This window comes from Zea mays, chromosome 4 (assembly GCF_902167145.1).
Source record: "Zea mays cultivar B73 chromosome 4, Zm-B73-REFERENCE-NAM-5.0, whole genome shotgun sequence".
Taxonomy (NCBI): Eukaryota; Viridiplantae; Streptophyta; class Magnoliopsida; order Poales; family Poaceae; genus Zea; species Zea mays.
Genome location: NC_050099.1, coordinates 240,883,571 through 240,910,597, shown reverse-complemented (window position 1 = coordinate 240,910,597; position 27,027 = coordinate 240,883,571). Strand labels below are relative to the sequence as shown.

Genomic DNA, 27,027 nt, shown 5'->3' with positions numbered 1-27,027 from the left:
ACCTAGTTCTAATCTGAGGCACACGTGTTAGATCAAGCGGCCACGATCGGCCCATACCGCTTCGGCGTGTGATTTTTGCGTATGAGTCCCCGCGCTTTACTAGGGATTTTTATGCCAGACCCCCTGCCTTCTCTGGTAATTGGCGCTCACTCCAGAGAGTAAGAAAAATCAGAAAATAAATATAGAAATGGATTTTTAATGTAGAAATAAATGCTAGAATTGGTTTAATTCATAGAAAATTCATATGAAGTCTAAATTAATCCATTCCAATTCCTATAATTTTGTAATTTTATTGTTTATCATTTATTACCACTTTTTTGATATGAATGTCACAATAAAATTTATATCCTATTTAATCTTGTACAAAACACATAAAACCTTCAGAAATTCATAACTTAAGATCTATAACTCCAAAATTAATGATCCTTTTTCCTATGATCTTATTTTAATATGTAGATTATTATTATGTATTTTGTTGCTTGGTGTGATGTTAATTTCTCCTTTATACTATGCTTGTTTGTATTGTGGCGAGTAGAAGAGCCAGTGGCTGAGGATCCTGGTGCCCAGCAGATAGAAGATGTTGAGCAGGAGCTCATTGAAGGCAAGTTGTGCCCTTGATCACTTTTATTTACCCAATAATGTTCTTTATAATCATTTATTCATGCATAGGTTTAATTTTGATGGGACCCAATAGGTCACCTTAGTCTAGTTATCTTTTTACCTTGTTCACCCCTGAATCATTTGGGTAGTTTTGCTATTGCTCTATATGGTTTTGGGATTAATATTACATTATCTTCATGTTCCAATTATATTGTTATTTTATTTATGTTCATGTCAAGATCATTATTGTTAATTGGAACATGGAGCTTAACATGAGAAACACATGCCACCATAAGGGTGGAATGGGACGCCCTTGGCTGACTAATTAGGAAAGCTAGTGCGAGACTACCTTACCCGAAAGGGGAAAGGGCAGTAGGGAAGTAGGCATTGTGACTCGAGCCTGAGTCAGTGGGCTTGTCATCTCTTGGCTCGTTGAAGATGGACTCCTTCTCTTTGTTGTTGACCACCATCCCCTTTCCCTTAGGATCCATCTCTTCGGGCGATTAGTCCCTTAGATGAAGAGTACGGCTCTGATACCAATTGAGAGCACCTAGAGGGGGTGAATAGGTGATCTCGTAAAATCAAACACTAAATAGCCATAAAACTTAGTTATAAAAGAGTTAGTGCGACTAAGTAGCTTTGAGGCGAGTTCTTGTGTACAAAACAATCACAGAGAAAGCAACACAAGAGACACGCGATTTTATCCTATGGTTCGGCCAATTAACACTTGCCTACTTCCACGTTGTGGCGTCCCAATGGACAAGGGTTGCACTCAACCCCTTTCAAGTGATCCAATGATCAACTTGAATACCACAGCTTTCTTCCTTATAGTCTTCTTCCCGTTTGCGAGGAATCTCCACAAGTTGGAGCCTCTCGCCCTTACAATATTGATCACAAAGAATGCACAAGACTAAGGTTGGGAAGAGCAACACACACAAGACTCAAATACGCAGCACAACCACGCACAGAAGTCATGACTTGAGCTCGAAACACAACACACGGAGTTCACAACTCAAATGGAGCTCAAATCACTAACACAAAGAATCAAATGTGTGGAGTTGGAGTCTTGGAGTCTTAGGATTCTTAGTGAATGCTTGAGTGACTCCTCCATGCGCCTAGGGGTCCCTTTTATAGCCCCAAGGCAGCTAGGAGCCGTTGAAGACAAACTTGGAAGGCCATCCTTGCCTTCTGTCGAGTGCCGCACTGGACAAGTCCTGTAGATGGTCCGGTGCGTGATCTCCTTCTGGATTTGGCATATCCAACCATTGCTCCTTTAGGCTGATTGGCGCACTGGACACTGTCCGGTGCACACCGGATAGTCCGGTGCACCAGCTGACCGTTGGAGCAGTCCACGTGTCGCGCGAAGATTGCGCGGCCGACCGTTGGCACTGGCGACAGTTGGCTCACCGGACAGTCCGGTGAATTATAGCCACGTCGCCCTGATGCTTTTCCCGAGAGCGACAAGTTCGCCGCGGACGACTCACCGGACAGTCCGGTGCAGCACCGGACAGTCTGATGAATTATAGTCGTACGCCGCCGTCGAGTCCCGAGAGCGGCCTTTTCACGCGGACCAGCCTGGCGCACCGGACACTGTTCGGTGTGCCAAGCCGAGCTGGAGTTGGCTACACAGAGCCAAGTCTTTTCCTTTTCTTCTTTAGTCATTGTTTCTAGCACTTGGATAATCATGTTAGTACATAAAACCAAATCACCAAGTCTAGAAACATACCTTTTGCCTTGTGTTGGGACCATGCTTCGTCGCCGAAGGTCCTGTAGAAAGAGACAGCTTCGGTTGAAGCTGCTCGTACGTGACGCCGAAGGCACCATTCATGAAGCTTCGGTATTACAGCATATCCGAAGATGAAGGGTCGAACCGACTTAAAGATAGAATGACCTTTTAGTCCATAAGGGTCTGAGTCATTGTTGTAAACTTTTATGAGGGGTGTGATTGTAATTCCTCACAGGCTGTGTCCTGTGCCTATAAATAGTGAACAGTATTCCTTTACTGTTCACGCATTCCTGTAATTGCAAACGCATCACTCGGGAATTATTGTTTGTCAAGGCAAAGGTATAAATGTACCTAAACGTTATATTCAAACATCTTAGATTCATATAATAAGATATATGAATGATGTCATTTATTTTCAATATATTTATCTTTAATGTTTCACATTTTATATTACTTTGTATTATCTTTATAAATTTAATTACGAAGGTGAAACCTTCATAATATTATGCTCATGACCTTCGTCCGAAGTTCATTAGATCCTTGTGGAGATAATGCTTCGGCGGACGAAGGGCATTGATATTTAACATTTTATGTTGCCTTGTTCTTAATTCATAGCATTTGAGAACAAGTCCCCAACATTGGCGCCCACCTCCGGTGAACTCACTTCCACTTTTTTTAGCTGATGGCTTCGTTCAACAATCAAGCTGAAGCTGCTTCGGCTCCAAAGCTGGTACTCCCGATAACAGGCGGTTCATGCTCAGAGCCAGCCAACAAGAAGCAGAAGAAGGAGGCACAGAGAAGGGTACAGCATGTCGGGGTGCAAGGACCCTTCATCAAGTCAAGATGGTCTCACGTTCCAATTACCTTCTCTCAAGAGGATCTTCAACTCAAGGATTACCCACACAACGATGCTATGGTTATCTCTTGTGTGATCAAAGGATTTCTGGTCCACAATGTTTTGGTTGATACAGGCAGCGCAACTGATATCATATTTGCTAAGGCCTTCAGACAGATGCAAGAGCCCGAGGACAAAATCCATGATGCCACACATCCCCTTTGTGGCTTCAGAGGAAGGCAGATCGTAGCACTTGGAAAAATCACAATGCCAGTAACCTTCGGATTCATTAACAACACAAGGACTGAACAAGTTGTATTTGATATTGTTGACATGGAATACCCTTACAATGCAATCATTGGTCGTGGTACTCTCAATGCCTTCGAAGCAATTCTTCATCCAGCTTATCTTTGCATGAAGATACCTTCGGACCAAGGGCCCATTGCTATTCATGGAAGTCAGGAAGCTGCCAGAAGGGCCGAAGGAAATTGGACAGACTCAAAAGCAATCCATAATATAGATGGAGCTGAAGCTTGTGAGCAATACAAGTTCAGAAGGGAAAAAGCTGCTTCGGCTGATCAGCCGAAGCCCATGCTCTTGTGTGAGGACATAGCAGAGCAGAAGGTGCTATTGGGATCTCAACTGTCCGAAGAACAGGAGAAAACCTTGATAAGGTTTTTGTTCAACAACAAAGATGTTTTTGCTTGGTCAGCTAATGATCTTTGCAGAGTTAACAGGGATGTTATTGAACACTCGCTCAATGTTGATCCATCCTTCAGACCCAGAAAGCAGAGGCTTCGGAAGATGTCTGATGACAAGGCTGAAGGTGCTCGGAATGAAGTCAAAAGACTCCTCAGTGCCGGAGTTATCAAAGAGGTAAAATACCCAGAATGGCTGGCTAACACTGTTATGGTAAAGAAGGCCAATGGTAAATGGAGGATGTGTATCGATTTTACTGATCTCAATAAGGCCTGTCCAAAGGACGAGTTTCCATTGCCAAGGATAGATTCCCTAGTTGATGCAGCAGCTTCATCAGAACTTATGAGTCTGCTGGATTGTTATTCAGGCTATCACCAAATTTGGATGAAGAAGGAGGATGAGCCGAAAACCAGCTTTATAACCCCTAGTGGAACATATTGTTACCTTCGGATGCCTGAGGGGCTTAAGAATGCTGGAGGAAGCTTCAGCAGAATGACAGCGAAGGTTCTTCATTCTCAGATAGGCAGGAATGTGCTAACTTATGTTGATGATATCATTGTAAAAAGCACGAAGCAAGATAATCACATTGCTGATCTGCAGGAGACCTTCGCTAATTTTAGACAGGCTGGTTTAAAGCTGAATCCAGAAAAATGTGCCTTTGGAGTGAAGAAGGGGAAATTTCTTGGTTGCCTAGTTTCAACAAAAGGAATTGAGGCCAATCCAAACAAAATCGAAGCAATCTTTCGAATGGAACCACCAAGTACAAAGAAGGGAGCTTAAAGATTGACAGGAAGACTGGCATCTCTCAACAGATTCATATCTAGATCAGCAGAGAGAAATTTACCATTTTTCGAAGTAAAGTCAGCCGAAGTTTTTCAATGGGGACCAGTCCAGCAGAGAGCCTTCGAAGAGCTGAAGCAATACTTGATAGATCTAACAACACTAACTCCACCAACGCCAGGGGCTCCTCTTTTGTTATATGTGGCAGCTTCGCACTCAGCGGTAAGTGCAGCACTTGTCCAGGAGAAGCTTGAAGGTCAAGTCAAAAAGCAAGCCCCAATATACTTTGTATCAGAAGTTCTTAGTCCATCAAAGAAAAATTATACAGAATTGGAGAAGGTACTGTATGCTGTTTTGATGGCCTCCAGGAAGCTTCGGCATTATTTTCAAGCTTACAATATAATTGTTCCTTCTTCACAACCGTTGAAGGATATTATGAGAAATCGAGAAGCTACTGGAAGGATTGGAAAATGGGCTGCAGAGCTCAATGAATTTTGTATTGATTATGTGCATAGATCTTCGATTCAGTCCCAAGCGTTGGCAGACTTCATTGCTGACTGGACGCCAGGGGCTCAGGAGGAAGAAATGAATAAAGATGCCGAAGTATGGACAATGTTTTGCGATGGGTCTTGGGGAACCTTCGGAGCGGGAGCAGCTACTGTGTTGGTTTCACCTTCCAAAGTTAAAACTTGTTATGCGACAAGACTTGATTTCAGTTGCACAAACAATATTGCTGAGTACGAAGCTCTGCTCTTGGGTCTTCGGAAGTTAAAGGCAATGGGAATCAGAAGGGCCGTTCTTAAAACTGATTCCCAAGTTATTTCTGGTCATATTGACAAGAGCTATAAAGCAAGAGATCTGAAGCTTGAAAAATATTTAGATACAGTCCGAAGGATTGAGGCTTCCTTCGAAGGATTCTCTGTTAAAAATATTCCTCGTGGAGAAAATGAATATGCTGATCTATTAGCCAAGTCAGCAGCACAGGGGTTGCCCTTACCTTCGGAAGTATTTTTCGAAACAATAAAAGCACCTTCGGTCGAGCTTCTTGAAAGAGCGGTCCTCAACATATCCCCTGTCTATAGTGAAGATTGGAGAACTGAAATCATCTCTTTCCTTCAGGGTAATTTTTTTTCAGATGACGAAGCTTATAACAGGAGGATAGAAGCAAGAGCTCGACCATATGTCATATAGAAGGGGAACTATACAAGCGTGGGGTCTGTTCCCCGTTACTCAAGTGTTTCTCCAGAGCCGAAGGCGTAGAATTGATGAAAGAAATACACGCAAGCCTGTGTGGATCTCACATTGGATCTAGGCCTTTGCTCGGAAAGGTTTTTCGTCAAGGATTTTATTGGCCAAAGGCAGCTTCGAATGCAGCAGATTTAGTCCAAAAGTGCGAAGATTGTCAGAAATGTGCAAGAGATCAAAAACAACCTTCGTCCTTAACTCAATTAATACAACCCACTTGGCCGTTGCAAAGGTGGGGCCTTGATTTGCTAGGTCCATTACCACCAGCACAGGGGAACTTAAGATATATTGTAGTGACAGTGGAATATTTTTCTAAGTGGATTGAGGCAAAGCCTTTAGCCACAATAACTTCGGTTACTATTCAAAAGTTTTTCTGGCAAAATATTGTTTGTCGCTTCGGAGTGCCGAAGGCCATTACTGTGGATAATGAGACACAGTTTGATTCTGAAGCTTTCAGAGAATTTTGTGATCAAATTGGCAAGAAGATCCATTTTGCATCAGTTCGACATCCGGAGTCAAACGGACTTGTTGAAAGAGCTAATGGGATCATTATGACAGGAATAATGAAGTTAATCTTCAACCAGCCTAGGGGAAAGTGGCCAGACGAATTAATCAAAGTAGTGTGGAGCCATAATACAACAGTGTCAAGATCAACAGGCTTTACGCCATTCAAACTATTGTTTGGTGATGAGGCAATAACCCCGGAAGAAGCCAAAGCAGGATCAATAAGAACAGTAGCTTCGGCAGAAGGCGAAGACGAAGCTAATTACTCTGTGGAAAAAGATGCTATAGAAGGGATCAGGCTTCAAGCTGTAGAAAACATCAACAAATATCAAGCTGAAACAATAAAATGGCGTGACAGAAAGGTTAGGCTGAAGAACATTGAACCAGGTCACTTGGTGCTTCGAAGAGTAGCTAACCCTGACACAGTAGGCAAATTACAGCTGAAGTGGGAAGGACCCTTTTTGGTAGTATCTTCGTCAAGACCCAGTTCCTACAGATTGAAGGATATGGACGGCAACGACATTCCTAGATCATGGAATGCGGATGAGCTTCGGCGATATTATGTTTAGCTTGATGTAATTTTTTCTATTCTTTTTTGTGGCACCCTTTTCCTTTCCAAAGGGGGAGAAAGGTTTTTAATGGGGCCACAACATGTAATTTTTCTTTTCCTTATTTCAATTCTATAAGAGTGATATCCCCCAAAAAATGTAAACGTAAATGCAAAGGAAAAAAGAAAAGAAAACAGGAAGAAGCTCAAAAGTCGTTCCTAAGGGAATGCAGAGCTTACAGCGAAAAATAAACGCTGATTCCGCCGAAAGTAAAAGGCGAAGAAGCTCCTAAGGGAGGCTTACAGCGAAAAATAAACGCTGATTCCGCTGAAAGTAAAAGGCGAAGAAGCTCCTAAGGGAGGCTTACAGCGAAAAGTCAGCGCTGATACGCCGAAAAGTAAACGGTGGAGCCGAAAAGTAAACGCAAAAAGATTTGAATCATTCCCAAGGGGATGAAGGGCTATGATTATGGTTTTTGAATATGTGTTCCGATATTCATTTGCACGATACATTACATCATGTCATTTGCATTCATAAACATTCATTTAGACATATATAGAATCGTCATCATCATACCACACAAAAAAGATAGATGCTTCGGCAACGAGGAAAAACTTTGAAGAAAGAGCAAAATTTTCATGCTTCGTTGTGTACGAAAAGAAGGGAAGGTGTTTTTCGCCTTCAGCTCAAAAGTGTAGTTTCGTTCACAGCAAAGCAGATTGTACGCGGATAAAGGAGACAAGATATATTACAAGGTATGTACAAATTTACATAAGTTTTTCCATAATCATATTACAAGGATCTCTCCAGAATTTTTTGCAGGAAAGTCTATTATAGCAACTATTAAGCTTCAGCTTCGTCATACTTCAACTTCGTCATACTTCAGCTTCGTCATACTTCAGCTTCGTCATCCTGCACATATTAAAGAACAGAATAAGAAAGGTGCAAATTTCAAGGAGAAGGTAAAAGTAACAAATATAAGTTTCTCACCGGTTTAAGGTGGCTTCGAGCTTCATCACCAGCCATCTTTCGCCCGCCATTTACCCAAATCTGGGTCATAAATCTATTTCCGATGCTTCGGGCTAGGCTTGGGATATCAATCAAGTCTGCTGCTGACAAGCTGAAGTTTGGTCTATTCACAATTTTTTCGTGCGTACAGCCAGCCTTCAGAAAAGCGGTAGCTGTGCCCCGAGAAGCTACCAGGGCGCAGAAGTCAGCATGCCTAGCAATAACTTCGTCAAGAGCATCAACCTCGCCTTCAATATATTCCAAGGTGCTGGGCAGGTTCTCGGCTGAAGGTGAAAATTTTTCAGAACTAGCTCCGATAGAGTGAAACACATCCTTCAGCCGCTGCACGCATCGGCTGCCGAAATTTAGGCATTTCTCTTGAAGTTCCTTCAATGATTTTTGCAAATTTGAATTTTTCTCGATCTCAGTCTTGAGACTTGTTTCAAGGTTCTTCTTTTCTTGCTCAGATTTTTCTAACTTCTTGAGTAATTCATTCTTTAAACTGTCATTTTTGGCTTGGACTTCAGCCAAGGAGCCTTCCATAGACTGAATAATAAAGTCTTTCTTTTCTAAGACACCTTCATGTTCTTTAGCCATGATTTCAAGATCTTGAATGGCGAAGTCCTTCTTCTTCAGAACAGCTTCGTAATTTTCAACTTTTTCTTCTAAATCTTTGATGATAGCTTTGTTCTTCTCCTCTTCAAGATCTTGTTGCATTTTTAGCACTTTACTTAATAATATACTCTGCCAAAACAACCTTCGTCAGAAAACGACATAAAAATAGTAATAATAATAAAATAATAATAATATTTTTACCTTAAAATTAGCATAAAGCAAGCTACCGGCGATATGTTGTCGCTGGTACCTGCAAAGGTCCGCTTCTATCTTCGGCAGGCCAACGCTTTTGGAGAAGGTCCTAACAACTTTGGCCTCGGTGCGATTCCGAAGGCATCTTAGCTTCCCTTCGTTGACCCCACCAAATAGCATAGACCCTGGTTTATATCCATAGGATATAGCATATTTTTTCAGCTCTTCTTTTTCATCACTTGTTAATTCTTGCCCAAGTAAATCTTGAAAGTTAAAATTTCCTTCCTCCAAAATGTCTTCAACCTGCTCTTTTCCTTTTTCAGTAGCCGTGTTCACCGCAGCCACAGCAGCTTCTTCTTCAGCCATTTTCAGAAGTATATTGTCAATAACTTCAAGTGTGGTTTCCAGGTTCGAATCTTCGGTGGTCTCGGCTTCGGCTCCGGTAGCTTCGGTTCCGGTAGCTTCGGCTCCGGTGGCTTCGACTCCGGCGATTGCAATTTCAGTAGTTTCGGCCCCGGTAGCTTCGGCTGCGGCGGCTTCGGCTTCGGCGGTCTCAACAATAGCAATTTTTGACGCCGATACCGGTGGCGGCGTCTGATGAATCACATCTGTCACTTGAATGATTCTCCGTTTTTTCGGCTTCGCAGGGCTTTCTGCTGCCGAAGCTTCTTTGTCCTTCTGAAAAAACTTTGTCAGTTCCGGCGCCAGCGGACTTAGCTTGACAGGCAAAGATTCAGTTATTACCTTCAGAATTTCTTCTACTTCGGCAACAGAAGGTGTCGCAGGAATTTCCTCTTCTTGGACCAATCTCTTTGGTTCTAGAGATACAGGTTTTGGAGATGCAGCTTTTCTTTTTCTTGGAGCAACTACCTTCGGTTCAAACTTTTCTTTCTTCTTTTTTGGTTGATCTTCATCGTCTTTAATCAAAGTGCTAGCTACTCTTTTCCTTTTCTGCCCTTCGGCACCCTTGTCTAGCCGCTCGTAATCAGGGTATTCAAAGCCTATAGCATCAAGCACTCTGTTTAGCCTTCGTTTCGGCCGGGTGCCGAAGGCTGCTGTCATCAATTGATCCTCTTTTTTAGAATAATTCCCAAGAATTTCAGTACTCATTACTTCGATTGTTTCGAGCCATTCTTGGTAGGGTGCTTTAAAATATTTCTTGAACTTATAGTGGTAGGGCAGGCGGACAAGCTCCCCCTCCTTCTTCTCTCTTTCGAGCTTCGGCATAGCCCATTCCTTCATAGTTGGAAATATTTTGAACGCCAGAAATTCTTGCACTAGATCTCTAGTGCCAATGTGCTCTGCAATAATCCTAAATTCGGCCAACGCCGTTTGGGTTGGACCTTCTGGTGTCATACTGCATTGGGGTCTGGTCTCTCCGAAGATCAGTTCAAGCGGACTCTATACCAGCTTCTCCTTGTCATCGTCAACTTTGACGTAGAACCATTCTGATTTCCAGCCTGCCGGCCACTTGCTTCGTTAGCTGATCACGAGAAATTTTGTACTTTTCCGATAAGCAAAATTATAACAACCAAAATTTTCATGTAACCCATCCTTTCTGGCCTTGGTTTGGTAATGTAGCTCGTGCACTCGGCAGAAACCTTCGGCAAACGGTTTCACCCCCTGGCTTCGGAGAGCCCAAATATAAATACTAAGCCTAACAATAGCGTTAGGAGTTAGTTGATGAAGGTAGATCCCAAATTTCTTTAGCACATCAGCAATCATCCTATTCAAAGGAAATCTCAAACCAGCTTTGAGGAAACTCTTGAAAATCACTATTTCGTCTTTCTGTGGCTTCGGGGTAGTTTCTTCTCCACCGAAGCGAATCAGCTTTTTCTCTTCTTCGCTAAAGTAGCCCGACTTCACCATCTTAGGAAAATCAGCCTTGGAGATGGTTGACTTTCCGAAGTCCAGGTGGCTGGGCTTGCTCGGAACTGCGATACTGTGATCACCTTCAGAATCAGTCTCTTCAATATCTGCTTGTTCTGCTTCAGCAGCAGGGATGTCTTCCGATGTCATCAACCCAAATCGCTTCATTGCTTCCGAGATAGGAACAGTTTCCATAGCTTCGGCTTCGTCTCCTTCGCGCTCAACTCTAGCAGTAGAGCGCACTCTGGCCATTTGATTTTGAATTTCTTGAAAATTTCTTAGAAATTAATAACCTTTCTTCCGAAGCTCTTCTTCTGACGAAGCAGACACCAAACTGGAGCTTCGTTTGAATGCGAAAGTCAAGCTTCAGATATGGTTAAATTTTTGGCAGCAGAACAGTGCAATAGCAATGAATGCTGTGGTAACTTCACACCTACCTGTCTGTTTATATAGTGCTGCAGGTAAGAAGGTAAATCGTCAGGATTTTTACACCAGGCAAACAGTTGCTCGCACCCGCTGCATGGTGGGCCGCAAAAACCAAAATAGTGAACCTGCATGGTGGGACCGCTACGCGCTCGAAAACTGTATCGTTTCTCGACAACGAGCTCAGGAAAGGTGTTTTTCGGACCTTCGGCTTCCTGAAGCCTAAGAGACTTTTTTCACGGATCAAGCTCGTTACGAAAAACGATCTAGCACCACGAAGGGGCTACTGTTGGGACCATGCTTCGTCGCCGAAGGTCCTACAGAAAGAGACAGCTTCGGCTGAAGCTGCTCGTACGTGACGCCGAAGGCACCATTCATGAAGCTTCGGTATTACAGCATATCCGAAGATGAAGGGTCGAACCGACTTAAAGATAGAATGACCTTTTAGTCCATAAGGGTCTGAGTCATTGTTGTAAACTTTTATGAGGGGTGTGATTGTAATTCCTCACAGACTGTGTCCTGTGCCTATAAATAGTGAACAATATTCCTTTACTGTTCACGCATTCCTGTAATTGCAAATGCATCACTCGGGAATTATTGTTTGTCAAGGCAAAGGTATAAATGTACCTAAACGTTATATTCAAACATCTTAGATTCATATAATAAGATATATGAATGATGTCATTTATTTTCAATATATTTATCTTTAATGTTTCACATTTTACATTACTTTGTATTATATTTATAAATTTAATTATGAAGGTGAAACCTTCGTAATATTATGCTCATGACCTTTGTCCGAAGTTCATTAGATCCTTGTGGAGATAATGCTTCGGCGGACGAAGGGCATTGATATTTAACATTTTATGTTGCCTTGTTCTTAATTCATAGCATTTGAGAACAAGTCCCCAACACCTTGATTTGCACTTCTTGCTTTATTTGGCACATAATAACATGTTGGGCACTTAATCACCATAACATTATAGAAATTGCCCAAGGGCATATTTCCCTTTCACGTATGTCCGAAGGTTCTTGCGACTAAGAGCACAAGCGCCCACAGTGCCCAATGAAATTGTCATTGAGGCCATGATCAAGGGTATTCGGCCAGGACCCACAGCTCAATACTTCGCCAGGAAACCTCCCCAAACTCTGGAGAAGCTACTTCAGAAGATGGATGAGTACATCTGAGCTGACAATGACTTCCGACAAAGAAGGGAAGAAGCTTACAGATTTTCTGAGATGACTAGGGGCTTCGGAGGAAGAATCCACCCTAGGCATGTCAGATTAATCCACAGCTCCAGTCAGAATGACGATAAAGGAAGCCAGCTTCAGAGGCCACAACACACCTCACAGTCTTTGGGACAGCAGCAAAGCTCCTTCAGGCCACCAGCTCCAAGGGGCAAAGGCGCCAGGGGCTTTGGAGGAAGATATGGGGATCAACCCAGGAAAATTTATTGCTTGTTCTGTGGTGAAGACAAGGGCCACACTACAAGAATGTGCCAAATCACTATTCTGAAACAAAAGGAGATCGCCGAAGCCGAAGCTCGACAGAATCAGCCGAAGCAGGTTTTGCGCACTGCTTCGTGCCACTCTCCTTACATACCAGAATACGTGGGCAATCAACCTGCAGCCTCTGTTGCTTCGGCAAGCCATTCACAGGCTTCTTGGCCCCAGCTTCCACCGCTACCACCACTGCAGCCCACTTATTCCCGAAGCCAGCAGCCGGAAGGGCGTCAACACTCCCAGCAACAACGTGACTTCAGGGAGGAGTCCGAAGCTCGTACAGTCAATAGTATTGTACCAGAATCGAAGCACATATACTGAGCGATATCCTACCTCTAAAATGCTGTTGAGTTCTATGCCATTTTGCTTTTTAATAAGGAACAAGTAATGTAAATTTAGTTTTAAATTCTTGTAATGATTTTGCTTCTATCAGAATTAAATATATCTTCCTCACAGAATTACGAAGCCCAAAATCTTCTTCACAGAATTTCGAAGCTAAAAAGTCGTTCCTAAGGGAATGCAAAGTCAAAATTGTCGAAGCTACAAAAGTCATTCCTAAGGGAGCGCAGCGTAAGTTTTTTGCTCAAAAGTCGTTCCAAAGGGAATGCAGAGCCAAATACCGCTGAAATATAAGGCGAAGAAGTTCAAAAGTCGTTCCTAAGGGGATGCAGAACTTATACCGTCGAAATAGAAGGCAAAGAAGTTCAAAAGTTGTTCCTAAGGGGATGCAGAACTTACACCGAAAAATAAACGGTGAACACTGAAAAATAAATGGTGAAGAAGCTCAAAAGTCGTTCCTAAGGGGGTGCAGAGTTTGTGTATTCCAGTGTGGGTGTGTGGGTGTGTATCTTTGGCATCAGTATCATTTTGCGTCATATCATCACATCATTTCGCATAGCATCACATCATACATCATATCGCATCAATGACACGAGAATCGAATACAGAGTTGATCTTCGGCGAATGCTTCATAAAAATGAAAATGTGCTAAGGCACGAAGTAAGCTTCGAGAAATACAGCTTCATCAGCCTTGTCACAAAAGAAAGGATCCCTCTTCGCGAAGCATGGATATTTTTACGAAGCATGGATCTTTTTCTTTACAAAGCATGAAAAGAAGGGAAGGTGTTTTTTCGCCGAAGGCTCAAAAACGGTACGTATGTAAAGTTTCATGCATCGCAAAGAAATGGATTACAATAATTTATATATTCGATTCAAAGCTACACACATCAAATATTAGAGTCTTGTTACAATAAAAGTACAATGTCCATTCTAGTGTCTCATACATTGACCATCTCAAAATGTTTTTACAATAAGTGTTATTCCTCTTTAAGGACTTTCTCTGCAACTTCGTGCAGTAATTTGTTAACAACTTCATCAACAATGGATTCAGCCATGTTTATAATGTCCAGCGCTTCCTTCATTTCTGGATCCGCTAGGGGATCGAACGGTTCCGGCGGCGGAGATAATTCAGCTGAAGAAGGAAAAGTTAATCAGTCTGAAGCCACAAAAACAAATGCCGAAGCTAAAAGCCAAAAAGCAATACCTATACGTTTTTCGCGCTCTGCAGCTTCTTCAGCTCGCCTTGCTTCTGCTCGGGCGTCATGTGTATCTTTTTCACTTTTCTTTATAATTTCATGGGCCATCTCTCGGCCACCATTCACCCAGACATCATTGTAAAATTTTCCGCCCATCAAGGTCGCTTCAGCTGAAGGATCCTTCGTATCATCTACGGAGAAGGCAGCTTCGGCCTGGGCCACGGTCTTGATGTGATCACATCCCGCCTTCTCCAAGATGGCTGAAATTCCCCGTGCACCGGAAAACGCACAAACATCCCCGCGATCACTTAAAATTTCTTCAAAGGTCTCGGCCTCTCCACTTATCCATTCAATAACGCCTTCGGGGTCGCCTCGTATGAAGTTTTCTTCGGCAGAATAGGCACCACTTTGGCGAAACTAACTTTTATTTTCTTCACACAATCCAAGGATTTTTCAAAGCATTTTTACTTGGATGTGCAAAGTTCTTCAACATTTTTCTCTAAATGATTTTTCCAATATTCGCTGATTTCTTGATTAGCTTCTGCGAGTGCGCATTTTTCCTTAGCTTCGGCCAGTTGCCTCCGAAGGTCTTCAATTTCAATCTTTTGGGCTTCGGCACGAGCTTTGAAACTAGCTTCGTCCTCTTTCACTTTGTTAACCAGAGAAATTAAGATTTTGTCTTTTTCAAGACCTTCGTTTCTCAATTCAATCACCTCTGAACGAAGGTTGTTCAGAGCCATCGTATAGCCTTCGTCTTCAATATTTTTCTGCGCCCTAAGGGCATTACTAAGAATCAAGCCCTGCAAGAGGAGGAAAGAATTGAGTATGACAAATGAAATACCTCATTTTCAAATTCCAAGTTAACTTTTATACCTTTATGCTATTGTATGCTAGGATGTTAGCAAGTTCATCCTTCGATAAAATCGAAAGGTCGTATTCCAGCTTCGGGAATCCGATGCTTTTACCTATCTCCCGGCAAACGGATATTTCTTTGTTATCCGGGAGACAGTACATAAAATCTTCTTCGTCACTACCATTGAACACTAACGCTCCCTTCGGATATTTCAATTTTTTGGCGTAGTGTCGTGCTTCTAGCATTTCTTCTTGGGATAGTTCTTTTCCCGAAGCATGACGAATAATGTAGTCAATGCTTTTGTTCGAAGCTTCGGGAGCAGGAGCTTCGATCTTTTCAGATGCAATCTGTTCTGTTGTTTTTTCCTTAGGATTAGTAGGCTCCATCTCGGTGGGCACTGAAGGCCCAGATTCGGCTTCAGTTTGAGCTAGCGTAGCTTCAGTTTCTGCTTGCCTAGTTTTGGTTTCGGCCTGCGTTTTTGTAGTTTCGGCAACTTTCTTTGTATCAGCAGGGCTTAAAACCTTCGTAGTTTCCAGCACAACATCCAGCACGTTGGCCATTCTCCTCCTCTTGGGAGTTGCAGCAGAAGCCTTTTGCACCTTCGGCTGTGTTGCCTCCATCGGAGGGCTCAGAATTTTTGGCACTTGCATCATTTTTTCAACCTTTGACCCTTCAGCCTTATCAACCTTATCTTCGTCTGCCTTGACTATATGCGTCTTCGGCATTACAGTCGGCCCTTCGGCTGTTGGAGTGGACCCTGTGCCAAATTCAGGCACCACGACCGGTTCAATGTAACGCGGCCAGTGGGTCAGAACCTTCACCTTTTTGCTCTTCGGCACAGACTCAGTTGGGGTGACCGAAGCAGCAATCTTCCTCTTTTTCTCTTGTCCTCGTAGTGGGTAGCGATAATCGGGGTATATGAAGCCGATTGCGTCAAAACCCTTGTTCAGTCTTTTCTTCCCTCGATCTCCGAAGGCTGCGGACAGAGCATTATCTTCGGCCTTGGAGTAAGCTCCAAGCAACTCATGCTGGTAGCTTCAATACACTTCAGCCAATCGTCGTTTGGCTCATCAAACTTCTCCCTAAATCTAAAGGTATATTTCAGTCGGACCAGACCACCATCACTAGAATCAGTGGTGGTCTCCTTCGGCATTTCCCAGCTTTCAACAAGCGGCCATACCCTGAAGGCTATATGTTCTTGAATCAAATCTCTTGTGCCAATGAAGGAGCTAACAGTGCTGAAAGCCCTCTGACATGTTTTGACAGTGTCATCAATTTCTACCTTCGGCCTTCGGAGGCTGAAGCGGGACCAGATGGGGTGCATGATGATTTCTTTAATGTCTTCCCTTGCCTTTAAATCATTCTTCACATAAAACCACTCTTCCATCCACGCCCCGGGCTATCTCTTCCAAAATGTTGGCACCGGGTGGCTTGCGGCGAGCAATAAATCCATAACAACCGAAGTTGTTGTGGTACTGTTCTTTGCCAGTAGCCATCGTCTCATATAAGAGTTCGTGCATACTGCAGAAGCACTTCACGCTTGGCTCTAGCCCTTGACTCCTTATAGCCCAGACAAAAATCCCCATCCTCATTATAGCTTCGGGGGTGATCTGATGAAGGAAGATATGGTAGATTTTCAGCACTTCAACTACAAACTTGCTTAAAGGAAACCGAAGTCTAGCCTTAAAAAAGCTTCGATAGATAACAACTTCGTTTTCCTCAGGAGCAGGGACGTTGTTGTCTCCGCTAGCCCTCACGATAGACATGTTCCGAAAGTACCTTCCTCTCATGTTCTCAAGATGACTCTGTTTAATGGTCGATTTTCCGAAGACAGTATGGCTTGGTCGCCAGGGCCGGTCTTCAGAATCTTCATCTCCACTTTCCACATCATAGCTATCACTGTCACCAGTATCTTCAGATAAACCTTCCAGTATCTCTTTAGTAATCTTCTCTATGTTTGTCTTTGCCATCGACTCAATAAATCCAGCAATATAAGGATCTGCAACCTTCTTCTCCTCAAACAGCTTCATCTCCTCAGTCAGCTTCTCCTTCTCAATCATTTTTCCCCAGACATGGTAAAAACGCGTCTTTTAACCGAAGCTCAAAAAGCTTGAAAATTTAACGAGCGCTAGTGAGCAAGAGCTAAAAGTTTGAGAAAATAATGCAAATGGCAGAAACAGCGTATCAAATGCAGTCGGTGTGAGTTCATATTTATACGCCTAGTACGCTGCAACTTGGAGGGCCCTGTCTGTCATTGATTGTTGCTATTCTAGCAAAGGGAAGGTGTTTTTTCGGACCTTCGGCTTAAGGCCTTCGTTCACGTCGCAGTCTGAATTCGTTGTTATAACAAATTAATACTGCGAGGGGCTACTGTTGGGGGCCTTCATCTTCTGAAGGTCCTCATAATCATGATTAACAACGTTTCCCAAGCATAATATATGTACAGGAACCTTCGAACTCGGGATGAAGCTGTACACAATACGAAAAAGCAGGGTTGTAATGAAGGTTGAACCAGCGCCGAAGCTGCGCGCAAGGAAGCTTCGGCTCAGTAGCAGAAAAAAGAACCGACTTAAGGAGGAAAATGCTATCTAGTCCTCGACAGATTGTTCTTAAGTCAATAGTGAATATGAAGGGCATGAATGTAATTTTACACAGGCTGCGCCCTGTGCCTATAAATAGATGAACAATACCCCCGTACTGTTCACGCTGACTTGTATTCGCTCGTGCGTCACACTTGTACTTTTGTCTTCTGTCAAGCCCAAGGTATAAATGTAATTCAGTATTATTTTTATTCATTCATGATTATATAATAAGGTCATATAAATGATGTTATGTGATTATTCATGTTATTTCTCATATTTTGCATGCTTCTTCTTTCATCAATGTAAATTGCGATGATGAAGGTATGTCCTTCATGACCTTCGTCCAAAGATCGTTATATCCTGAGGGAATAATGCTTCGAAGGACGAAGTGCATTAACCATTAACTTCTTTCTGTGTTGCCTTGTTCTTAAATCATAGCATTTGAGAACAAGTCCCCAACAGTGGGTTTTTTCATGTTTGCATAAATGGTTCGGGCTCATGCTCGCCCATGGGTCATGGCCTCGACCCAAGCATGGTCCGATGCATTGGGCTGGGCCTGGCTAGCCCGAAATAATTTTGTGTAGTGCGTGTCATGCTTTTTTCTGTCTTGTGTCAACCCGCAAGACCCGACCCAAATGTACAACTCTAATGCATCTAGGGAGCAAAAGCAGCTTCTGGTAGCCAGAAGCTCTCCGTAAGCTAAGGGTGTGTTTGGCACAGCTCAACTTCACATAAACCAGCTCATCTTCATAATAAACTTCACAATTGAGCATCCCTGTTTCAAATTAACGGAGTTTCTAAATATGTTTGGCATGGAGATCAACTTTAGCTTCAATAAAATGAGATTTTGTTTAGAAAAGTCTCTTGTACCCTTGAATATGTATGGGATTGTTTTTGTTGTTGTAATCAATTAATACTACCTCCGTTCTTTGTTAGTTGTCATTAGTTTAAAAATGAACTAACATACGATAAATATTAAAAAAACAGAGGTAGTATTAGAGGTCTTGTCACCGCCTGGCCAATCAAATACACCAAGCATGAAAATGATTATCGTCCGTCTACTCAATGTATAGTAACCATAATGACCAAGTTGGAAAAAGTTCACTAAACAATTGACCAGTTCATATGGCATGCAAGAAAAGCTGAATAACTGTCGCGACTTGCAGACCATTGGACGTGCGGGCGTGGAGGTCGACGCCCTCATGCTGACATCTACCGGGTTCCCCACGCCTGGTTGTGTCGAGGCAGCTAGATGGCATGCCTAAGCTCCGGCTGCCCGCACCAGGGTTCACAATTTTGTTTGCATAGATACGAAATTGAATTTCGTATTTTTATATTTTAAATCGAAATCTACTAAAATTTGGAACGAAATTCGATTTTCGGTGATTAACAAAAACGGAATAATTCATCGAAACATGTTGATTTCGATTTGAGAAAGTGAACACTGGACCGCACGCACAGGCCCCTGTGGCCACCGCAACGATGGTGGCGAGCTCAAGTAGCTCTGTGCTGAGGTTTGTCGGCGCACATCACATGTCCCCGGCGAGCTCCGACGTCAATCTATGCATGTCGGCGACGGCTGTAGCGGATCCATGGAGAAGAGGAAAGGTTTATTGCAAATGGCTGGTCTTGGTGTGAGGCGCATGCGGCTGGCGCGACCATCGATCAGTGACAGAAATAGGAAAAACGATTCGTTTGGCATGTAACCAATGGAAAAAGTGAGTAATTTCATCCTAACTTCATGAGTGAATTTAAAATATCGATTCATGAAGCACCCTTTTGGCTGCTTCATAGATTTAGGCCCTGTTTGGGAGGGTCATTTCAAGAATTGCAGATTCGGTTTTCTAGCTTCGCCATGAAACGGTTTCAACAGATTAGTAAGACAGGATTCAAGAGTGTTTGGTTTGCACATAGACTCCAGCTTCTGTAATATAGTTAATTTGTGCGAGTTTCCTTAATTACCTTTGATGATTAATGGATGGAGAAAGAGACATGAATTGATAGGTCATGTAACAAATGAATGTATGGTGGGTAATTTTTGTGCAACTTCATGAGGAGGTATGAAAACAATGTTTTTGAAGCACCCTTCGAGGAGCTTCAAAAATTTCATGAAACTGGTCTCTAGTTTCAGTTTTTTTGGAACTAGAGCTCGTGGAGCTGGACCCGTTTGGATAGAACAAGCTGAAATAGACCTGAAATTTTTGAAATGAAGCTCTTCCAAACAGACCCTTGGTGAACTTAGGGTCCATTTCACCTTTTTTTGGTGAAACTGAGTTGGTGAAGCTAAGAGTGTTTGACTAGAGTTTTCGGCCCTGTTTGGGAGAGCTTTACTTTAAGAATTTTAAGTCTATTTCAGCTTCTATCCAAACACGTCTAGCTCCACGAGCTATAGCTTAAAAATTGAAACTAGAGGGCAGTTTTATGAAAATTTTCAAACTCCTTAAAGGGTGCTTCAAAAACACTATTTTTATACCTCCTCATGAAGTTGTACCAAAATCACCCACCATGCCACTGGTTAAATGACCTACCGATTCATGTCTTTTTCTCCACCCGTTAATCATCAAGGTTTATTAAAGAAACTCACATAAATTAACTGTATTACAGAAGCTGAAGTCTATATACAATCCAAACATTCTTGAACACCGGCTTACCAATCTGTTGAAGTTGTTTCGTGATGAAACTGAAAAACCAAAACTATAATTTTTGAAATAGAGCCCTTCCAAACAAGACCTTATAGAGCTAAGCTAGATTTTATGAAGTGAAGTAGTCCCAAACATCCCCTAAAACAAACAGATTGGTAAGTGGCATGGTCGATCGGTTCAACGTGTTTAGACCTTTTCGCTATTTTGAATTGGGCTGGACCTACGGCAGGGACTAGCTAGTCGTTTCGTGATATGGTTTCGTGATATGGAGTCGATAGTGTGCGCCCAGGCCCAGTTTGCTCGATTCAATTTGCCATGGGTATTTATTTGGTGGGCACTAGGCCTCACTCAGCCCACCGGCGCCTATCCCCAACCCTAGGTCAGCCCATATATATAAACCCGATATATAGGGTCTCACTTGTGTACCCCAACGAGAAGAGCGGCGGCGCGGGCGGACAAGGAGCAGGCGGAGGAGGAGCTGTGCCAAGCCACAATGGGTAAGATTCCATCCACCTGCTTCTCGTTTTGCCTGTACTGACATAGCTGCCGCGGTGGTTCTCCGATTTGATCAACGCTGCCGCAGTCGTTTCCGGTTTGATCGACGCTGCCGCGATGGTTCTTCGGTTTGGCTGATGAGATGCTAATGGGTGCCTCTGCGGATGGTTTGGATGTGTTCGTGCAGGTATCTCGCGTGACTCGATGCACAAGCGCCGGGCCACCGGTGGAAAGCAGAAGGCCTGGAGGAAGAAGCGAAAGTAATGACCGTTTCTCTTCCCTATGTTATTGACGGCTGGATTCACTTAGCTCTGCTTTTGTTCTGTAATATGCTGCTGCTTGATTAGATCACCGGTCCTAACTTGTCAACTTTGCATGTCGATTCCCTGTGGATCTTGTAGTGGCTGCAGCGGTAATGCGGTATTAATTGGTCTGAGTTGTATCAAGGATTCAAATAATGTTTTTTTCTCTCTTGACATCATTAGTTGAATCCAGTGATTTATGCTTATCGCCCTTAATTGTGAGGTTACTGAGTATTGCCTAATAAAAAATTATTTGTGTCTGTTAAAATTGTTTACCATGACGCTTCCAATGAAATGCCTGAGCCTTGACAGTTCATAAGTAATTGTATCTGTTAATTCTATGTATTTTTCAATTTTCTTGAAGGCAATTAGCCAATTTCACTTGGTGAAGTTGGTGTTTCTCAGAATAGTCTTTTTTTTTATCACAACTAGTCCATTCTACGTGTTTGAGGCAGCACTAAAATTGTAGATCATTTGTGTGCAAGTTTCATCAAACTGAATTGGTGTCATCAGCTTGCTTAAAAGAGTTGTTTATCGATGTGGCTTTGTTGTGTCGCAGTACTATGCTAGGACTTACGTTCAGAGGTTTATTCTGCTTGTCATTTCTCTTGAAGGTATGAGCTTGGTCGCCAGCCAGCCAACACCAAGTTGTCAAGCAATAAGACAGTGAGGAGGGTCCGTGTTCGTGGAGGTAATGTGAAATGGAGGGCTCTTCGCCTTGATACTGGTAACTACTCATGGGGAAGTGAAGCTGTTACCCGCAAGACCCGTATCCTCGACGTGGTCTACAATGCATCAAACAATGAGCTTGTGAGGACACAAACCCTTGTGAAGAGTGCCATTGTGCAAGTTGATGCTGCCCCATTCAAGCAGTGGTACCTCACTCACTATGGAGTTGACATTGGTAGGAAGAAGAAAACCCCTGCTGCAAAGAAGGATAATGCTGAGGTATTCTTTCTTGGAACACAGCTTCTCACTATTTACCACTGAATGTTTTAGTAAGGTATTGGCTTCGTAGTTCATACATCATTTTTTGTAGCTGACAAATATAAGCTCGTTAGATAACTCTTCTTTTTAACCACGTGAATAGCTTGTTTCTGCACTAGCCTATTTTAGATTTCTATATGGAAAAATGTAGAAGTTGATAATTTTTATCAATATATTTTGTTTACTTGAAGTATTTCCAGAAAGCAGATGTCAATAGTTCATTACTTTTCATTTTCTTTACTCTAGTAGCTCATATGTTTCCTCTGGTGATTCATTTATTGTTTGATATAATATCCATCCAGGGACAAGAGGTTGAGGCAGCAGCTGAGGAAACGAAAAAGAGCAACCATGTCACGAGGAAGCTTGAGAAGCGCAAGGAGGGACGTACCCTTGACCCACACATTGAGGAGCAATTTGGCAGTGGACGGTTGCTGGCATGCATTTCTTCCCGCCCTGGACAGTGTGGCCGAGCTGATGGGTACGAAATAATGGACCTCCACCAGACTTTCTTAGTATTTTTAGAGCAGCATATCTGTGTGTACTACAAACTTTTGTTGCTTAAATCATAATGGTCGTTTTGATTTTAGATATCTTGTCATGCTATCCTTCTTGGCTTCAAGTTATCTCGTTTCACCACCTATAACGTTACCTGCAGCTCCTTAGTAGCCTTTTCTTTTTATATAACAGGTACATCCTTGAGGGTAAAGAGCTTGAGTTCTACATGAAGAAGCTACAGAGGAAGAAGGGCAAGAGCGCTGTAGCTTAGAGCATTCTCATGGATTGTCTTGCACCGAAATGTGTGTCCTGATGAGTACACTTTTTTTGGTTAATCGTCTCAAGTTCAGAGCGTTATGCCATGTTTTCAGACCTGATTAGTACACTGTTTTCTAAAAGCGATTGAGCTCTAGTCCAATGTATTGATAATATCTGCTGTTGTCCTATTGCGGTGATGTTGATTTGCCCTGTTCGCTAGCTGCAATAGTTCCTATTTGTTGATGAATTTGTTTGAAGCATAAACGCAGAACATGTCGTAAAGAAAACATTTTTCTGTAATATTAGCTTGTAAGATCGTCATGGCATCACTGCATATATAGGCCCTGTTTGGGAGAGCTTCACTTCAAGAATTTCAATTTCGTTCGAACCTCTTTAACCCAAACGGGTTCAGCTCCACGAGCTTTAGTTTTAAAAAAAATCGAAACTAGAGGCCTGTTTCATGAAATTCGTGAAGCTCCTTAGAAGGTGCTTCAAAAACACTGTTTTTATATCTCCTCATGAAGTTATACGAAAATTACCCACCATGCCACTGGTTACGCAACATGCAACTTCCGTTCTCTCTGGCGATAACCCACTAATCATCAAGGGTAATCAAGGAAACCCACACAAATCAATGGTACTATAGAAGTTGAAGTCCATATGCAAACCAAACGCTCCTGGAACTCACCTTAACAATTTCCTAGAGCTGTTTTACGGTGAAACTGGAAACCAAAGCTGAAGTTTTTGAAGCAAAGCTCTCCCAAACAGGCCCATAGTTTTCCCTCTTTAGGTGTCGCCCATTTTGTTTAATATGTGCATTGCGTAGGCTGCTGATTCAACTGAATGAAGCCATCCATGGTGTGACATGGAAATATCCATAACATGATTTGGGACAAGGCATTCCATCCATGGTGTGACATGGAAATATCCATAACATGATTTGGTACAAGGCATTTAGCGATATACGCTATCATTAGTTTTAACATTTACTAAAGAATCATAGTTGTTTTCAATTGAAGTTTAAACTTGCAGACTGTATCGTTCTAGTTGTAAGAACTATTGTGGATTCTTTAACTGGGTACATTTCCGATATTAATGATTATGTTTAGTTGCCTTAACGAAAGTGTGGGTCATAACCGTTGATGCTGCCATAGATGCTGCGATAGTCAGAACTTTTGGTCTTCAGGAAACAAAAGCAAACACTAGCGATGGCCAGAGGGAAGATTTACGAATAGCAAAGGTATTTGTAAGGAGCTATTAGAGTTCGGTATGTTTTTGGAAGAGCCAGTTAACCTAAAAACTCTTCGAACAGTTCTTTAAATTAACTTCTTAAATTTAGCAATCTTATTTATCTAACCTCATTTTCTCTCTACATTTGACAACCATTTAGTAACTAGCTAAACAAAAATGTTGATTGCATTATATAGATACTGAAGGTGATCGTTGACATTTGTGAGCTATTTTTGTTGATAGATACAAAAAAAACTACTATCTATATTTAGAGAACTATTGGAGTACTCACATTTTTTTTCTGTCAAAGTTATTTAGCAACTTCTTAAATATGTGATTTAGAGAGCTAAAATTTACATAACTATTGGAGTGGCTCAATATAGAGATATTGGATACACAAATATAGAAGTTGTTGGAGACTAACACGGAGGTGGACGGGGAGTTCTTTCCTATCCATCTAATCTAGTAGTTTTCTCTCTCGGTTGGTTTGCATCGGAAATCATGCTGAACCTTAGGGGCACCAACGCTGACGTCTTCGGAGCCAACCCCCTTTTTCAGCCATGTGGACCCATTCAGTACCAACTACTAATGCACCGACTTGGACGCCATGCTGGACGCGATGGCTAGAAGCCTCTCTTGCCGTGTGGGGTGCATATGCCGGTGGTTAGAGTGTCGGCACCGAGGGAGATACGATTGTACCTGGCATTAGTTGACGACATGATCAAGCTCAAAATCATGGTCGGGCTAGTGGCCGGTTGCTCCATCGATGTAGCCATCGTCAACAACCAAACGCCTCTTATCCTCCTAACATAAAAATGTGGGAAATGGCCTCGGATTCACATGCGCGGACTGTGGGACAGATTGGGGACGAAGGAGGCCAGGATAGGGGCATGCTGCAATGGTGGTGATGGAGGGTAGTGGCGGCGCCAGTAAGATCACGATTGGCGTCCGTGTCATGGAGAAGAAGGTCGAGATCTTGACTCTCTAGTCCGTTGAGTTTTCTTTTCTTTTTCTTATCCTTTGTGGTTCATGGATTATTTTGAACACGTGGATGCTAGATGTTTTGTCTTCCTTTTTTTGATTGCGTTGTCTTGTCTTCCTGACTATTGATAATCGATTCGATTCACACATAATTAAGGATGTAAAAAAATAGTTGCCCAATTGAAAAGGCACGCCTTCATCTAATAAGGGAGTTATAGGCCTGTTTCACTATCTGGTGAATTGGCCTGATCATGTCTAGCCTCCATCATGCAAAGGGCCATGAAACCAGGATAGCCTGTAACTGCTGTGCCGAGAGATGTTGCTGCTTGGCAAAGTATTGGCATGCTTCACACTTCCGAACAAGATCTACTACATCTTGATTAGCTGTTAGCCAGTAGAATCCAGCTCTAAAAGCATTCCCGACTAGTGTTCTTGACGCGACGTGAATGCCACACTGCCCAACATGGATTTTCACCCACAGGTTTCTACCTCGAGATATGTCAATGCACTTCATTAGGACTCCTGATGCGCTTGGCCTATACAATTCATTACTGATCATAATGTAGCAAAATGTCTGGCTAGTCACTCGACTGCTGCTTTGTCATTCAACTCTTCTTCATTCTTTATATACCTGATAATAAGTGTCCTCTAATCATCCGGGTCTTCTTTGATGAGCAAGGTTTGTTGTTCTAACAATTTGCACTATTCCTCCGGCTCCTGCGTGATGCAGGACAGAGTACTTCTCGAACGAAGACATTTGGTGGAACTTGGGCTTGTGTCGACTGCTATATTGCGATCTCATTCAATATGATGGAATTCTAGACCTTCAAACTTGTCTTCTATCTCTCGAACTGCAGCACATCTCAATCTTTGTTGCCTTGACTGATTACCACCAAAGAATCCCCATATACCATCAACTGCTTGGTCCTTAGCGAAACAACAATATAGAGTCCATGTCGGGAAGGCCAAGACCCACCTTCTGGGTCTCTCTTCAGTTAGCCATATCGCCAAGGATGAAGGTGATGTTTGTGTTCTTGCCACCGTCGATCAACACCTTCTTGACTCGACCCACTCAGACCATCGGGTTGACAAGCAGTGGGTATTTGCCCAGGTGGTCGAAGTTGAGCCACTGATTAGGTCAGTTGAAGGAGACCAGGATCTCGGACCACTAGTAGGGTACCAACGGATCAGTCATGGTTACTAGGACTTGACGGTTAGAGAGCTTCTACTCACTCTTGTTCTCTTGAGAACTGAAACGTCCCCATCCTTTGAGACTCAATGTGATACAAATACTAGTCCCAAGAGGCTAGTATGCACATTTATACATCAGATGGTTCCATATCTGCTTAAACGAGACAAACCGATACATGTGGCGATCAACTTTAAGAGTCGGTCCACAACTCGGGACATAACATTAGAGTGGAACAACATCAGTCTAATATATGTAGTGAAGCAAATTAGCGGTCCAACTGCCACATGCATGGTTGGGAAACAAGCGTAACTCTTACACAATCAGCGATCTCCTTCTTTGAAAACAAAAAAATAAGCAAGAGTGAGTCAAGAGGGAGCTGATGTTGATGACTTCTTCTAGCGACGACTGAGATGGCAAGACGAGGTCGTACTCTTCTCCAAGCGGGACTTGCTCTTGCAGCTCCAAATTGACCTCAGAGGGCGTTGGTGCAGGTGGAGTGCTTAAGGCTTCTTCCTTGACCTCGAGGGTCAGTGTTGGAATCTTCTTCATGGTAAGGGGCTCAAACAACTCTGTTGATGGATCTTGGGAGGGCTCGGGGTGCTCTTGATTATACATAGCCTAAGGGGGGGGGACAAGTATTCGTTCTATGACTGGCTCCCTTGGGGGGTTCCCAAGCCTTCCTCTCTCCTTTTATAGAGGTGGATGGGTCCTCCAGAATCTGGGGTCTTCAGATTTCTTGTGTTGAAGTAGACTGGATGAGGTAGGCTCTTGGATCCGTAGAGCTCTACGTTGGTTGTGGGTGACCAAGTAGGCCTCAATCAACTTCTGCATGTGCTCATCCTTAGCTTGTTCTAAAGATTCAATGACATTGACCTCATGACTTTCCAAGGCAGCTACACAGGCTTGAGCTATGGTGAGTTCCACATGG

At 42.8% G+C, this 27,027-nt stretch overlaps 1 protein-coding gene across 1 annotated transcript; it reads left to right on the top strand.

Annotated features, from left to right (window-relative positions):
- The first annotated feature begins 20,472 nt into the window (after window positions 1-20,472).
- On the top strand, window positions 20,473-22,943 carry LOC103654826 (40S ribosomal protein S8-like). The gene is made up of 5 exons (XM_008681651.2): window positions 20,473-20,656; window positions 20,842-20,914; window positions 21,571-21,904; window positions 22,246-22,421; window positions 22,631-22,943. Exons 1-5 carry the CDS (start codon window positions 20,653-20,655, stop codon window positions 22,707-22,709), a joined length of 666 nt encoding a protein of 221 aa, XP_008679873.1. The 5' UTR covers window positions 20,473-20,652; the 3' UTR covers window positions 22,710-22,943.
- Window positions 22,944-27,027: the final 4,084 nt, after the last annotated feature.

Coding starts and splice junctions, on each gene's coding strand:
- LOC103654826 (XM_008681651.2), top strand. Junction 20,915..21,570: donor GCCTGGAGGAAGAAGCGAAA/GTAATGACCGTT, acceptor TTTCTCTTGAAG/GTATGAGCTTGGTCGCCAGC. Junction 21,905..22,245: donor CAAAGAAGGATAATGCTGAG/GTATTCTTTCTT, acceptor ATATCCATCCAG/GGACAAGAGGTTGAGGCAGC.